The sequence below is a fragment of the Arachis ipaensis genome, chromosome B6 (genome assembly GCF_059453495.1).
Source record: "Arachis ipaensis isolate K30076 ecotype BB chromosome B6, ASM5945349v1, whole genome shotgun sequence".
Classification (NCBI taxonomy): Eukaryota; Viridiplantae; Streptophyta; class Magnoliopsida; order Fabales; family Fabaceae; genus Arachis; species Arachis ipaensis.
In genome coordinates, this window is record NC_142441.1 from 27879797 (window position 1) to 27892710 (window position 12914).

The 12914-nt window shown below is 36.1% G+C and overlaps 1 protein-coding gene across 2 annotated transcripts; it reads left to right on the forward strand.

The window, feature by feature from the left end:
- Positions 1-531: 531 nt before the first annotated feature.
- LOC107648104 (uncharacterized) lies at positions 532-3018 on the forward strand. Of its 2 annotated transcripts, none has more exons than XM_016352108.3 (2): positions 532-788; positions 1181-3018. In XM_016352108.3, exon 2 carries the CDS (start codon positions 1262-1264, stop codon positions 2771-2773), a length of 1512 nt encoding a protein of 503 aa, XP_016207594.1. In that variant the 5' UTR covers positions 532-788; positions 1181-1261; the 3' UTR covers positions 2774-3018. The 2 variants fall into 2 exon arrangements, with proteins under 2 accessions (XP_016207594.1, XP_016207593.1); XM_016352107.3 differs by having other exon boundaries at positions 535-788; positions 1160-3018.
- The last annotated feature ends 9896 nt before the right edge of the window (positions 3019-12914 follow it).

Sequence of the window (12914 nt, forward strand, 5' to 3'; positions counted from 1 at the left end):
ATTAATTTTCATACTACTTTCAAAATATAAAAATTTTATCAAATCGGTCCAAAATAATCTATGTTTATAATTAATAATTAAACTTATATTTATTCAAAAAAATTATAAATTTATTATTTTTTAAAGAGAATTTCTAACTTTGTTAATAAAAATTAATTAAAAATAAATTAATTATGATATACTAAAAATAAGTCACTAAATTAATTATTATAAAAAATATATATTAAAATATAAAATATATATTAAAAATAAATTATAAAATATATATTTATATATAAAAATATATAATAGTTGATTCAGTGATTATTTTTTTATTATTAGCTGATTAATTTTTAATTTACATTAACAGTTTTGAAAATAAATAATTTTCGTCCAAGGAGGTAGTTCTAACGGGCCCTAACATTTTTTATAATTGGAAAAGTGATTGGACCGGGTCAAACTGATCCGATAGTTTTGAAACGTTGATTGAATCCGGGAAACCCGACCCGTTAGGGGTAGCGACGAGTTCAATGCATGACCCACGAAAGGAAAGCTGTAGCTATAGTAGTGAGATGCTTCCCCACGGCTTCTGCTTCTGCCTTCTATCCTCTTCCGCGTTTCTTTTGACGAGTGGAAAAGAGAAGAAAAACAAACTAGTTTTTTCTTTTTAATTTTTTAATTGGGTGTAGAAGGGATTTTAGGGTTTAGAAAATCAGTAACATATGGTTGCAGATGATATGATTTGATATGTAGGAGAAGTGCATCATCAACGGCTTTGGTTCTCTATCTTCTTATGCCTATTCTCTAAGGTACACTTTAAAGATCCCAGTTGATTTTCCTTTTGGGTATCTGTTTTTGGTTTCTCTAACCATTGATTTTCGTATTTTTTTTTTCTGGAAAAAAAATGCTATAGAAATATAATAGTGTTTCATATTTCATACAGTTTTTATACCTTTTTTTAGGATTTATGGAGATATTTGGTCTAGGGTTAGATATAATGTTCCTTCAAAGCCCCAGTTTTTGTTTTTATTAACCCTAACAAATACCAATTTTTTAGGCTTCGATTTTTTGTTTGAAAAAAAAAATGTTTTTGGTACTTGGGATTTTTAATGTGTGTGTTTTCTGAAGTGGGTGTGTGAGGATTCTGTAATCTGATTTATAAATGTTGGGTTTTTGATAGTGGAGAATTGATATGATGAAGGTGTGTATGTAAGATTGTTCTGTTGAATTGTGTTATGGAATGGCAACGTTGAATCCAGCAGCAGCAAGAATTTGAGGTAACATGGTTGATTCTCTTCTCACTGTTCTGTCAATGGAGAGTCATCACCCATCCACACTCCTGTCCATGGATTCAAGTGCATCTTCTCATGAGGAACTGGATTTGGAGATGAATCCACAAATTATACTTTCTCGTCCGCCCGATATCAATTTGCCCCTCTCCGCAGAGCGCAGCCCCCCGCCACAGCTGTGGAATTCTGATACCTGTGATATCCTAGATGTTGGACTTAGTACTCAAGGATACGAGGCCGAGACTTTTCTCAACCCTCCTAAAGCTGGCAAGAAGTGCTCGAAGCGAATTGATAGCATATGGGGTGCTTGGTTTTTCTTCAAGTTTTACTTTAAGCCTGTGTTGCATGAGAAATCAAAGGCCGTGGTCATAAGGGACAGCAATGGCATTTCAGGGTTTGACAAAACTGATCTTAAGCTTGATGTCTTTATGGTTCAACATGACATGGAAAACATGTACATGTGGGTTTTCAAGGAGAAGCCTGAAAATGCATTGGGAAAGATGCAGCTGAGGAGTTACATGAATGGGCACTCTCGCCAAGGGGAGCACCCGTTTCCATTTAGCGTTGAGAAGGGTTTTGTTCGATCCCATAGGATGCAACGGAAGCATTATAGAGGTCTTTCAAACCCACAGTGCGTCCATGGTATCGAAGTTGTTCCATCACCCAATCTGTCAGGCATTGATAAGGAAGAGCAGAAAAGGTGGATTGAACTCACTGGCCGAGATTTTAATTTCAAGATTTCTCCTGAAGCAAGTGATTTCAGCTCGTGGAGAAATCTTCCCAACACAGACTTTGAACTTGACAGACTGCCTCATCCAATCAAGACTCCTAATCCTCACCCCAAGAAAATGCTTAATGGATCTGGGCTGAATTTATCATCAACTCTGTCTAACCACAGTAATGGTGACAACCATGATCTGTCTCCTGTCAGTGGCAAGAAGAGGAAAGACTTTTTCCTTTATAGTAATTACGAAGAATGTTACTTGCCAATTAATCCTCCATCTGATCGGATTGCAAATATATCTGTTCACCCAAGTGAACCGGGCTGGTTGAGTGACTTTACTGGTGTGATGAAGAATGTTTGTGGACCCGTTACAGCTGCAAAAACCATATATGAGGACGAGGAAGGCTACTTGATTATCATCAGCCTGCCATTTGTGGATCTTCCAAGAGTGAAAGTTTCTTGGAGGAACACTCTCACCCATGGTTTCATAAAAGTTTCTTGTGTGAGCACATCCGGGAAGCAATTTATCAAGAGAAATGATAGGACATTCAAGCTTACAGATCCGTCGCCAGAGCACTGCCCTCATGGGGAGTTTGTCCGTGAAATCCCTCTTTCAACTCGAATTCCCGAAGATGCCAACATCGAAGCATACTATGATGGGCCAGGATCTGCGCTTGAGATCATGGTGCCAAGACTTCGGGCAGGAGCGGAAGAGCATGAGGTTCGTGTTTGCCTCCGGCCTCATCTGGGAGGAAATGATCTTAATGTTGACTTGAGTTAACAAATTTGGGTTGCAATCATGGTCCTTAAATCTTAAATCATTGTTTTACTAACTTGTGTCCCGTTGTAAACTATAATACAAATGTGCACCTCACAATTTTTTTCCCCATCCATACTAACTGCCATATGGTTTTACTTTTTGGGGGATCCATGCATCTATTATTGTTAGCTTTCGATTGTAATCATTCTTTATCTTTGAACATCCATTCCTGATCAGTTTATATGAAATTATTTAGTGTTACCTTACCCATGTTGGCATGTTTTGGATTTCAGTGAAGCAGCACACATGTTCTTGTATTAAATTAAATGCCTTGTTAGTGAGTCATGTATGGGACTCAATTTCACAGTATAAAATCATGAGAAGAGCACGAGAGGATCCAAATACGATAAAATATAGGTTAGTATGGGTCAAAGGTGAATGATCAATGATCACCAACTCTATTATCAGACTTAAAGTAGCAGTGTGATTAGCTTGTTTAAAATTTTCAGTTTGTTGATGATAGCTTTTGACTAGAGCATTGAAAAAGGTGAGGAAAAACGAGGCTAATAATTGGGATTCGGATAATTGATATTTCTTTTTTGGATTTTTTAAGGATAAATGAATAATTTATTGTAAATTTAAACTTTATTTACATGTCTGTAACTGCTCAACAAATCATGATATGTCACTGGTCAATAGATCGTTACATATAAGACGCTGATTGAATTTTCAATACTTAAATTTAAAAAAAAAAAATCAATGCTTCTGTCCATGTACATGCATCAAGAGCATAAATTATTTTTCAGACATTTATAATGCATATACGACCACTAACAAAGGACAAAAAATGGTATACATCACAATTAATGATTATTTGGAATTTTGCCATTTGGCATATTAGTGGATAATAAAATAGGACAATTTTATTTATTTAATTTTGTCAAACAGAATTTATTTTTTTTAGGTATAATATTAGTTTAATTTTTTTTGGTGGTTAATTCTGGTAGTACTTAAATTTTTCACAATTAAAAATAGTTATTTATTCTTTAATATATATCTCTTTGCACTTTTTAGTCAAGGCAGCAATTAATATTATTACGATATTGCTTAGTATATATATAAAAAATTAATTATTAATCAATCATTAGCAAAAATATATATTAATATAAAAAATATATATGTGATAATTAATTTAATAATTAATTTTAATGTATACAAAATATTTTTATTTTATTGAAAGTTGTAGTCATTTTCTCAAATCTCTACAATTTTATCAAAAGCATGATTCAAATTTATAATCATTTCCCTTATTAAAAAATTAAAATGTTTGTTGAAATTTAGGTTAAAAATATTTTTTTCTCAATAAAAAGTGATCTATACTTATTAATTGCTATAGTCTTACATTGATATTTTTATTAAAAATATCAAAAATATTTTGTACACACAAAAGAATCAACTATCAAATAAGTCATATTATATATATATAAAATGTATATTTCATATTTTAATATCTATTATATATAAATGGTTGATTAATAGTTAATTTCTTAGGTATACATAATCGTACGTTTGGGTTTTAGAGGGGATTTAGATAGGCAATTTAATTAAGGAATAATCTTAATAAACTTAAAAATAAGTAGTTAGGTAAATGACTTTTTTATTTAAATAAATTTTTTTTTTCAGTTTAAATATGTTCGTACTTAGAGTGAATTCACGAACTGAAAGTTAAAAATCAGAGATCCTAACTTTAATGTACGTAGAATCATATCGGGAGAGCAACCTACAAGATACACTGATGTTAAAGTTAGCTAAGTGTTTGAGTGATACGTCTAGATCTGAGTTTATCTGCTGAGTGCCTTTCCTTTTATTCTCGTATTGTTAAGTTACCGTTTTCCAGTATTTGGTACCTTTATGTTGCGTTTTTAATGTTTGAATTTGATGTTTTCTTGGCTTGATGATGCTGTCATTATCATTATCTCGTAATGTCAGATTATCATTTAATTGGCATTCCATTGTATTATTATTTGGGGATGTTCTTTGGTTAGGACCCTAAAGGGTCTATAAGAAAACTGAATAGTTCTTTTGAAGGAAACTGAAACTGAGGCGTTTTTTTGGCACGGTTGCAACTCTGTAACTTTTCTCGTTTTATGAACCGTCAGCCTACTCATAGATTCTTTCTCTTAATTAATTAATGCAACATTAATTTCAAATAAAATAATCTCCCACTTCACTTTACTTCTCAAGCGAAAACATTTCTCTTTGCAAACTCAAACAATCCTTCTTAGTTGCTCTCACTTTTTGTTTCTAAGAGGCTTTCTTCCGTTCGGTCTTCCTCCTCTGTCGCATTCTCTATCACATCAGAGGGGATAACTCGAGTTTTCCAGTGGATTCCATAGCAACCTTTCGACAAGGTTAGTGATGGCCTTTATACTTTTCTCTCTCACTGTTATTTTGCCAGAAGAATTTGTGTTTCAGGTTTTCGTATTATAGTCTTTCTTGTGATTCCTGGTACGGCTTGCTTAGAAATTTCTTCGTATTTTCTCTAGATTCGCCACCTTTGATTAGGCTTGACGTAGTAAAGCACTACTATTTTAAGTTTTCTGTCTTAATAGTGATAGTTTCTGTTTTTGCCCCAATTTCAACAATTTTCTGTATCTCCATAAATGTAATGAAACTTGCATTTTTTAAGTAAGCTTTTGAATTTTTTGGCCCTTGGTAACATATTGGTAGTAATGTAGTGGTGATTCTCCTGTAGGTTTTTTCGTGATGGCGAGGAAAAAGGTTATCATGAGCCGTGAACGTGTTGGTGCTACTACCCAACCAAGACCCTGACCTACCCCCTTCCGCGAATGAACAGTGAGCTTGAGCTGGATATCTACTCCTGGGTATCCAAGGAGGTTAAGACTACCCCTTCCACTATGACGCAAGAAGAGCTTGATAACCTAAGGGAGGCCAGTGTTATCTTTGACTCCAACCTGAGTAATTTGTACATCTTCTCCGTTCCTAGGTCCGAGGATCAGTTATGCCCTATTAATGAGCATGCCGGCACTGTTTCGAACTGGTTATAGATGTATGAGACCCTTTTCTCCTGAATTGGGATCCAGTTGCCTTTTTCTGACTTCTAAGTGAGCGCGCTGACTCAGTCCGGATGTGCTCCTTCTCAACTCCATCCAAACAGCTGGGCCATTATCCGTGGTTTCGAGCTCTTATGCTCGTTCTTTGATATCGAACCCTCTCTTAGAGTCTTCTTTTATTTCTTCACTTTGACAGTTTCTTTTAGGTCACAAGGTTGCAAGTTCATCTGTTTCTGAGGTGTCCCGAACAGGAAAATATTTAATTTGTTTGAGAAATCTTATCACGGTTTTAAAGAAAAGTTTTTCAAGATTGAAGGGGAGGAAGGTACAACCCCTTTCTTTATGACTTTAGAAGGTGCAAAAAAATTTAACTTGTATTGGAATTATAATGTTTCCTCCCCAAAGATTTGAGTTAGCGACGTCAATGCTGCCGATTTTTTTAGCATTAATTTGCTAATGATGTTGTGGAATGAGCGCCCTCTTGTTTCAAGGGACATATTAATAAATGAACAGGCTGTTTGGAGCGCTAACAGTAAGCGTTATTCTTTGGTCTTTTCTGCATCCATAATTTTGTATGCTTATGACCTCTTTACCTTATGAATTTTCATTGTTCTTATTTCAGTTGACATGGCAGGAGGACTTGCTGCCATTGCCGAGATGAAGAGGTTGTCAACTCAACCATCGATTAATGTGGGTGGTGACAGGGTTTCTTCCTCTACTACTATAAGCCGCTAGCCGCAATCTCGGAGGATTGAGGAGAACGGAGAGGGGCAGGGTCCCGAGATCCACATTTTGGAAGAGAATTCCCACAACAACTCCCCATCTAGGAAAAATTGAAAAGCATTGGCCAAGACGATGCCACTGTTTTTGTCCCCACCTCATTTAGACATGTATTGGATAAGGGATTTTGATCTCCTAATTTCATGGATCAATATTTCATGGATGAAGATACGAATGCGGTACTTGCTAAGATGCCTTTAAAAGGCACCCTTCCTCGAGTTCAAAGGATGCTCCTCCATTCTTCCGGATATGTCTGAGATGCTGAAGTAGAGATTTTAAGTCTCCGCTCAAATTTCTTATCAAAGGACAAAATGATTGCTGACGCAAATGCTCAGATTCAGAAGCTAAATATCTCGGTTGCTGTTCTTCAAGATAAGCAGACCTCCCTTGAAAATGAGGTAAAAATTTTGAAAGAAGCAATAGCTGCTTCTGACTTAAGAGGAAAAAATCTGAAGAAGCAGGTTTCCAAGTTGATAAGAAAAATTGAGGAGCTCGAAATTTTGGTCAAAAAGGTAGAGCAAGCGACTGTAGATGGAGTTTTTGATGCTGTACAAAACATCCTTGACCAAATCAAACTGAGAGCTCCCAACTTGGACGTCTCCAAAGTCGATGCTTTCAAGAAGGTGGTGGATGGGAAAGTTGTTTCTATTGTATAATTTTGTAATATTTTTTTAAGTATTATGAATTTGGTAGTTCTAAACTCTTGGTACTTTTGTGTGTAATACTTTTTGCAGTACTTCTCTTGTGGAACCGGGATTAACTTTATAGGCAGTATGTAAGGTCCCACATCGGTTGGGGAGGGGAACGAAGCATGCCTTATATGGGTGTGGATACCTCTCCCTAGCATGACGCGTTTTGACGAGTGAGTGTGGGGGGGGGGGGGAGGGGGCTTCAGATATCATCCCTATCGTCAAAGGCAAAATCTTGAGGCCTTGTGTACCAAAGCGGACAATATCGTGCTAGTGGGTAGTCTGGGCTGTTACAGATGGTATCAGAGTGGTTCGTCCTCGTGAGCCTGAGGGATGGACCGATTGTGCTTCGTTGCACACTCTGGGTCATTTTTCTTTCGTCCTATTTAGGATATCAGTTTGATATGCATAGCATGCTTGTTTATGAGTGCCTTTGGGGATTAATTGAAGTAATATGCTTGAGATATTGAGACTGATCACCTTGGTATCGATTGTTTTGTTTAGAAAGGAAACCTGAAGGGTAACTCACGGATGAGGTCAATCACGTTAACGGAGAGGTAGTGGGGATGGCTAACCTAGCTTATGCGTTACGAGCTCAGCATGTTCCCGAAAAGTCTGTTCGTGGAGTTGCGGCATATCAGTTGATGGGTGAGGCTCAACACTGGTGGCAAGAGAAGTGCCGACTATTTCTTTTGCGGTTTTTACTTAAGATTTTCAATTTCTAAATGGTATGGCTTGGATTATTGTTAAAAAGGTTTTAAAGCTTACAACGAGTTTGCGATTTAGTTTGAAACTTTTATTTTAAACGTTTTGTTTTTGAAAACTAAGCCGAAACTCTTGGTTTGAATAATATGGTTTACAAAAAAAGTGAGTTTTAAGATTTTCTTGATTTGTGATTTTGGTTTATAAATTGTCTTAACAAAAAGGGATTCGACTTGAAATTGTGATTTAAGAATTTTAAATGAATTCAAGAAAGTTATGGTTCACAGTAATTGATTTAAGAATAAATGATTTATGTGTCTTTTGGAAAAGGTTTGATATTGATCTTGTTTTGAAGATTTTGGAAAAATGTTACAAAAATCGGTATTTGTTTTAAGGAAAATTTCGGATTCTTGACGACGATAATCAGAGTAATGCAGCAGAAGACGAGAGAGAGCATCGACACGCTAGGATGGTAATGAAAGAGATGCTTTGGCAACTTGTTGGGTGGATAACGTTGATAGTAAAATTCTTCGTGGAGGATATGTATATATATGTGTGTGTGTGTGTGTGTGTGTGTGTGTGTGTGTGTGTGTGATTCGTGTGTGTGTGTGTGTGTGATTCGAATTTTCGAGGGCGAAAATTTTATTAGGAGGGGAGAATGTAAGAATCGGCTAAACCGTTTTAATAATAATAATAATTTTTAGTGCCTGGAATAGATTCGAAATTTAGAAGTTTTAATTTGAAAATTTAAAGGTGAAATTCGATTTCAATGAATTTTTCTGAGTTGGAAAATGTACCTTCTTCGAAAAGTTTTTGTAAAAATGCGTACTGGCACTTAAGGTGGCAGTACCGGCTCTAGTCTGTCCAGTACCACATATTTTAGAAAATAAGATTTTGGAAAAATTAATTTATTGTTTTGAAAGGATAAAAATAATTTAGAATAAAAAACTGGACACTAATCTTAAAGGTTTTGGCCCAAAGTGGGCCAAACGGACTAAAAACGCTTCATGGTTGGACCGGGCCCAAGTTGGGTCCAAGCCCAACTCATATAAAGCAATAAATGAGCCAAAGAAGCTCATTTTAATACAGAGAGAGAGAGAGAGAGAGAGAGAGAGAGAGAGAGAGAGAGAGAGAGAGAGAGAGAGAGAGATGCTTTGGCAACTTGTTGGGTGGATAACGTTGATAGTAAAATTCTTCGTGGAGGATATATATATATATATATATATATGTATGTGTGTGTGTGTGTGTGTGTGTGTGTGTGTGTGATTCGTGTGTGTGTGTGTGTGTGATTCGAATTTTCGAGGGCGAAAATTTTATTAGGAGGGGAGAATGTAAGAATCGGCTAAACCGTTTTAATAATAATAATTTAGTGCCTGGAATAGATTCGAAATTTAGAAGTTTTAATTTGAAAATTTAAAGGTGAAATTCGATTTCAATGAATTTTTCTGAGTTGGAAAATGTACCTTCTTCGAAAAGTTTTTGTAAAAATGCGTACTGGCACTTAAGGTGGCAGTACCGGCTCTAGTCTGTCCAGTACCACATATTTTAGAAAATAAGATTTTGGAAAAATTAATTTATTGTTTTGAAAGGATAAAAATAATTTAGAATAAAAAACTGGACACTAATCTTAAAGGTTTTGGCCCAAAGTGGGCCAAACGGACTAAAAACGCTTCATGGTTGGACCGGGCCCAAGTTGGGTCCAAGCCCAACTCATATAAAGCAATAAATGAGCCAAAGAAGCTCATTTTAATACAGAGAGAGAGAGAGAGAGAGAGAGAGAGAGAGAGAGATGCTTTGGCAACTTGTTGGGTGGATAACGTTGATAGTAAAATTCTTCGTGGAGGATATATATATATATATATGTATGTGTGTGTGTGTGTGTGTGTGTGTGTGTGTGTGTGTGATTCGTGTGTGTGTGTGTGTGTGATTCGAATTTTCGAGGGCGAAAATTTTATTAGGAGGGGAGAATGTAAGAATCGGCTAAACCGTTTTAATAATAATAATTTAGTGCCTGGAATAGATTCGAAATTTAGAAGTTTTAATTTGAAAATTTAAAGGTGAAATTCGATTTCAATGAATTTTTCTGAGTTGGAAAATGTACCTTCTTCGAAAAGTTTTTGTAAAAATGCGTACTGGCACTTAAGGTGGCAGTACCGGCTCTAGTCTGTCCAGTACCACATATTTTAGAAAATAAGATTTTGGAAAAATTAATTTATTGTTTTGAAAGGATAAAAATAATTTAGAATAAAAAACTGGACACTAATCTTAAAGGTTTTGGCCCAAAGTGGGCCAAACGGACTAAAAACGCTTCATGGTTGGACCGGGCCCAAGTTGGGTCCAAGCCCAACTCATATAAAGCAATAAATGAGCCAAAGAAGCTCATTTTAATACAGAGAGAGAGAGAGAGAGAGAGAGAGAGAGAGAGAGAGAGAGAGAGAGAGAGAGATGCTTTGGCAACTTGTTGGGTGGATAACGTTGATAGTAAAATTCTTCGTGGAGGATATGTATATATATATATATATATATGTGTGTGTGTGTGTGTGTGTGTGTGTGTGTGTGTGTGTGTGTGTGTGTGATTCGAATTTTCGAGGGCGAAAATTTTATTAGGAGGGGAGAATGTAAGAATCGGCTAAACCGTTTTAATAATAATAATAATTTTTATTGCCTGGAATAGATTCGAAATTTAGAAGTTTTAATTTGAAAATTTAAAGGTGAAATTCGATTTCAATGAATTTTTCTGAGTTGGAAAATGTACCTTCTTCGAAAAGTTTTTGTAAAAATGCGTACTGGCACTTAAGGTGGCAGTACCGGCTCTAGTCTGTCCAGTACCGCATTTTTTAGAAAATAAGATTTTGGAAAAATTAATTTATTGTTTTGAAAGGATAAAATTAATTTAGAATAAAAAACTGGACACTAATCTTAAAGGTTTTGGCCCAAAGTGGGCCAAACGGACTAAAAACGCTTCATGGTTGGACCGGGCCCAAGTTGGGTCCAAGCCCAACTCATATAAAGCAATAAATGAGCCAAAGAAGCTCATTTTAATACAGAGAGAGAGAGAGAGAGAGAGAGAGAGAGAGAGAGAGAACTCGGATAGGGAGAAGAGAGGAGAAGGAAGCCATTGACACTATTCATTTCCTCCTTCAAAGCTCCATAACTTTTGATCCGGAGCTCTGATTGACGAGCCGTTTGCGGCCACGCGAAGCTCTTGATGAGCTATTTCTTTATATCTAAAGAAATCTGGTAAGATCTCTCTTTTTACACTCCATTTGCTGGCCCTAATTTTCTGCATTTTTGGGGTTTGGTTTTTGAAGAGATTTTGTGGTTTTGCTTGTTTAAGTGATCTCTAGCAGCGGGTAATTGTTGGATTTTACTCCTAATCTCATTGGGTAAGGTAAGGTTTCACTAAACCCTTGTGTTTGGTTATTTTGTGAACCTTAGGTTTGATGTTGGTATGTTTTATGATGTTAGTTTGAGCTTTGGTGCTTGTTGGAGTTGGCTTGGCTTTTTGGAAGCTTGTTTGGACTCAAAGTGGTGGTTTGTGCATATTGAGAATCAGCCAAGGTATAGTTTCGGTTTTCTTTATGTAATATGTAATGTTTATGGACACTTAGGCTAGTTGACCTTAAGATAGGTTGAATGATGTGATTGTATGATTAATTGGATATAAATGTTATGCTTGATGATGGCTTCGATGTAGGTTGAATGAGTTTGAATGTGATATATATATATTGTTAGATGATGATTATTGATGAGCTATGTTGGTGGGTATTGAGGTTGGAAGATGGATGTTGATGATGACTTTTGATTGTTGGTTATTATGGTCCATGTTGGATGTAAATCAATGAGGAGGTTTGATGAATTGAATATAATGTTGAGAATTGTGAATAATGATTCTGAGTATAGATGATGATGATGAATTAATGATAATGTGTTTATTGAATGGAAGTTTGGATATAGGTGATATTGATGATGGATGGTAATGGAAGTTTGTATAAGATATTTTTAACTCCAAAACTCTGTATGTCTGTATATACTAGTCGGCTCAAACTCCGCAAGCTGCGGCTAGTTCCCTATGATTCTTATATTCTTATATCTATATATGTTCTATCTTTTGCATATGTACCTTGTATCGTATGCGTTTGCTTCATGTGAATGTTTTGCGCTTTTGTGATTCTGTCTTTGAGCTTAATCCTTCATCGGGCTTCTAGAATATATATTATTTCCTTCTATATAAATATGTATAAGCCCTAGAATTGTCGTAACCTCTGATTAACCTTTGCTTTACGACTAGAGGTAAGGCTTAGGGTAATTAGGGTGTTACATTTAGTGGTATCAGAGCTGGAGCCCGGATTAATGTGCCAGCGAGGGCGCTGGGCTCTCTTAGGGGGGTGGATTGTAAGGTCCCACATCGGTTGGGGAGGGGAATAAAGCATGCCTTATATGGGTGTTGATACCTCTCCCTAGCATGACACGTTTTGACGAGTGAGTGTGGGGGGGGGGGGAGGGGGGAGGGGCTTCGGATATCATCCCTATCGTCAAAGGCAAAACCGTGAGGCCTTGTGTGCCAAAGCGAACAATATCGTGCTAGCGGATAGTCTGGGCTGTTACGCAGTACCTTTCTCGTAAAATCGAGATTAACTTTATATGACTTAACGTTTCTTACCATTTTGATATTTCGTGAATATCGGTCTTTATTTAGTATTTATTGAATCATTTCTCTTCGAGCTTTATTTCAACCCGAATTCGACTTTATACATACTTAGAGAGATATTTCAAAACTTAATTCAGCAAAAGGAATCTTACTTACTAAATACAAAAGAGGCCTCATTATAAAATTAGGAGTCTAGGAAAAGAATGCCTTTATTCTTTGATCTATCTAGAGAAAAAAAATTCCAGAGAAATTCGTAAGAGTAATAC

Bases quoted from the DNA above. Each gene is read 5' to 3' on its own strand.
- LOC107648104 (XM_016352108.3), top strand. From the start codon at position 1,262: ATGGTTGATTCTCTTCTCACTGTTCTGTCAATGGAGAGTCATCACCCA.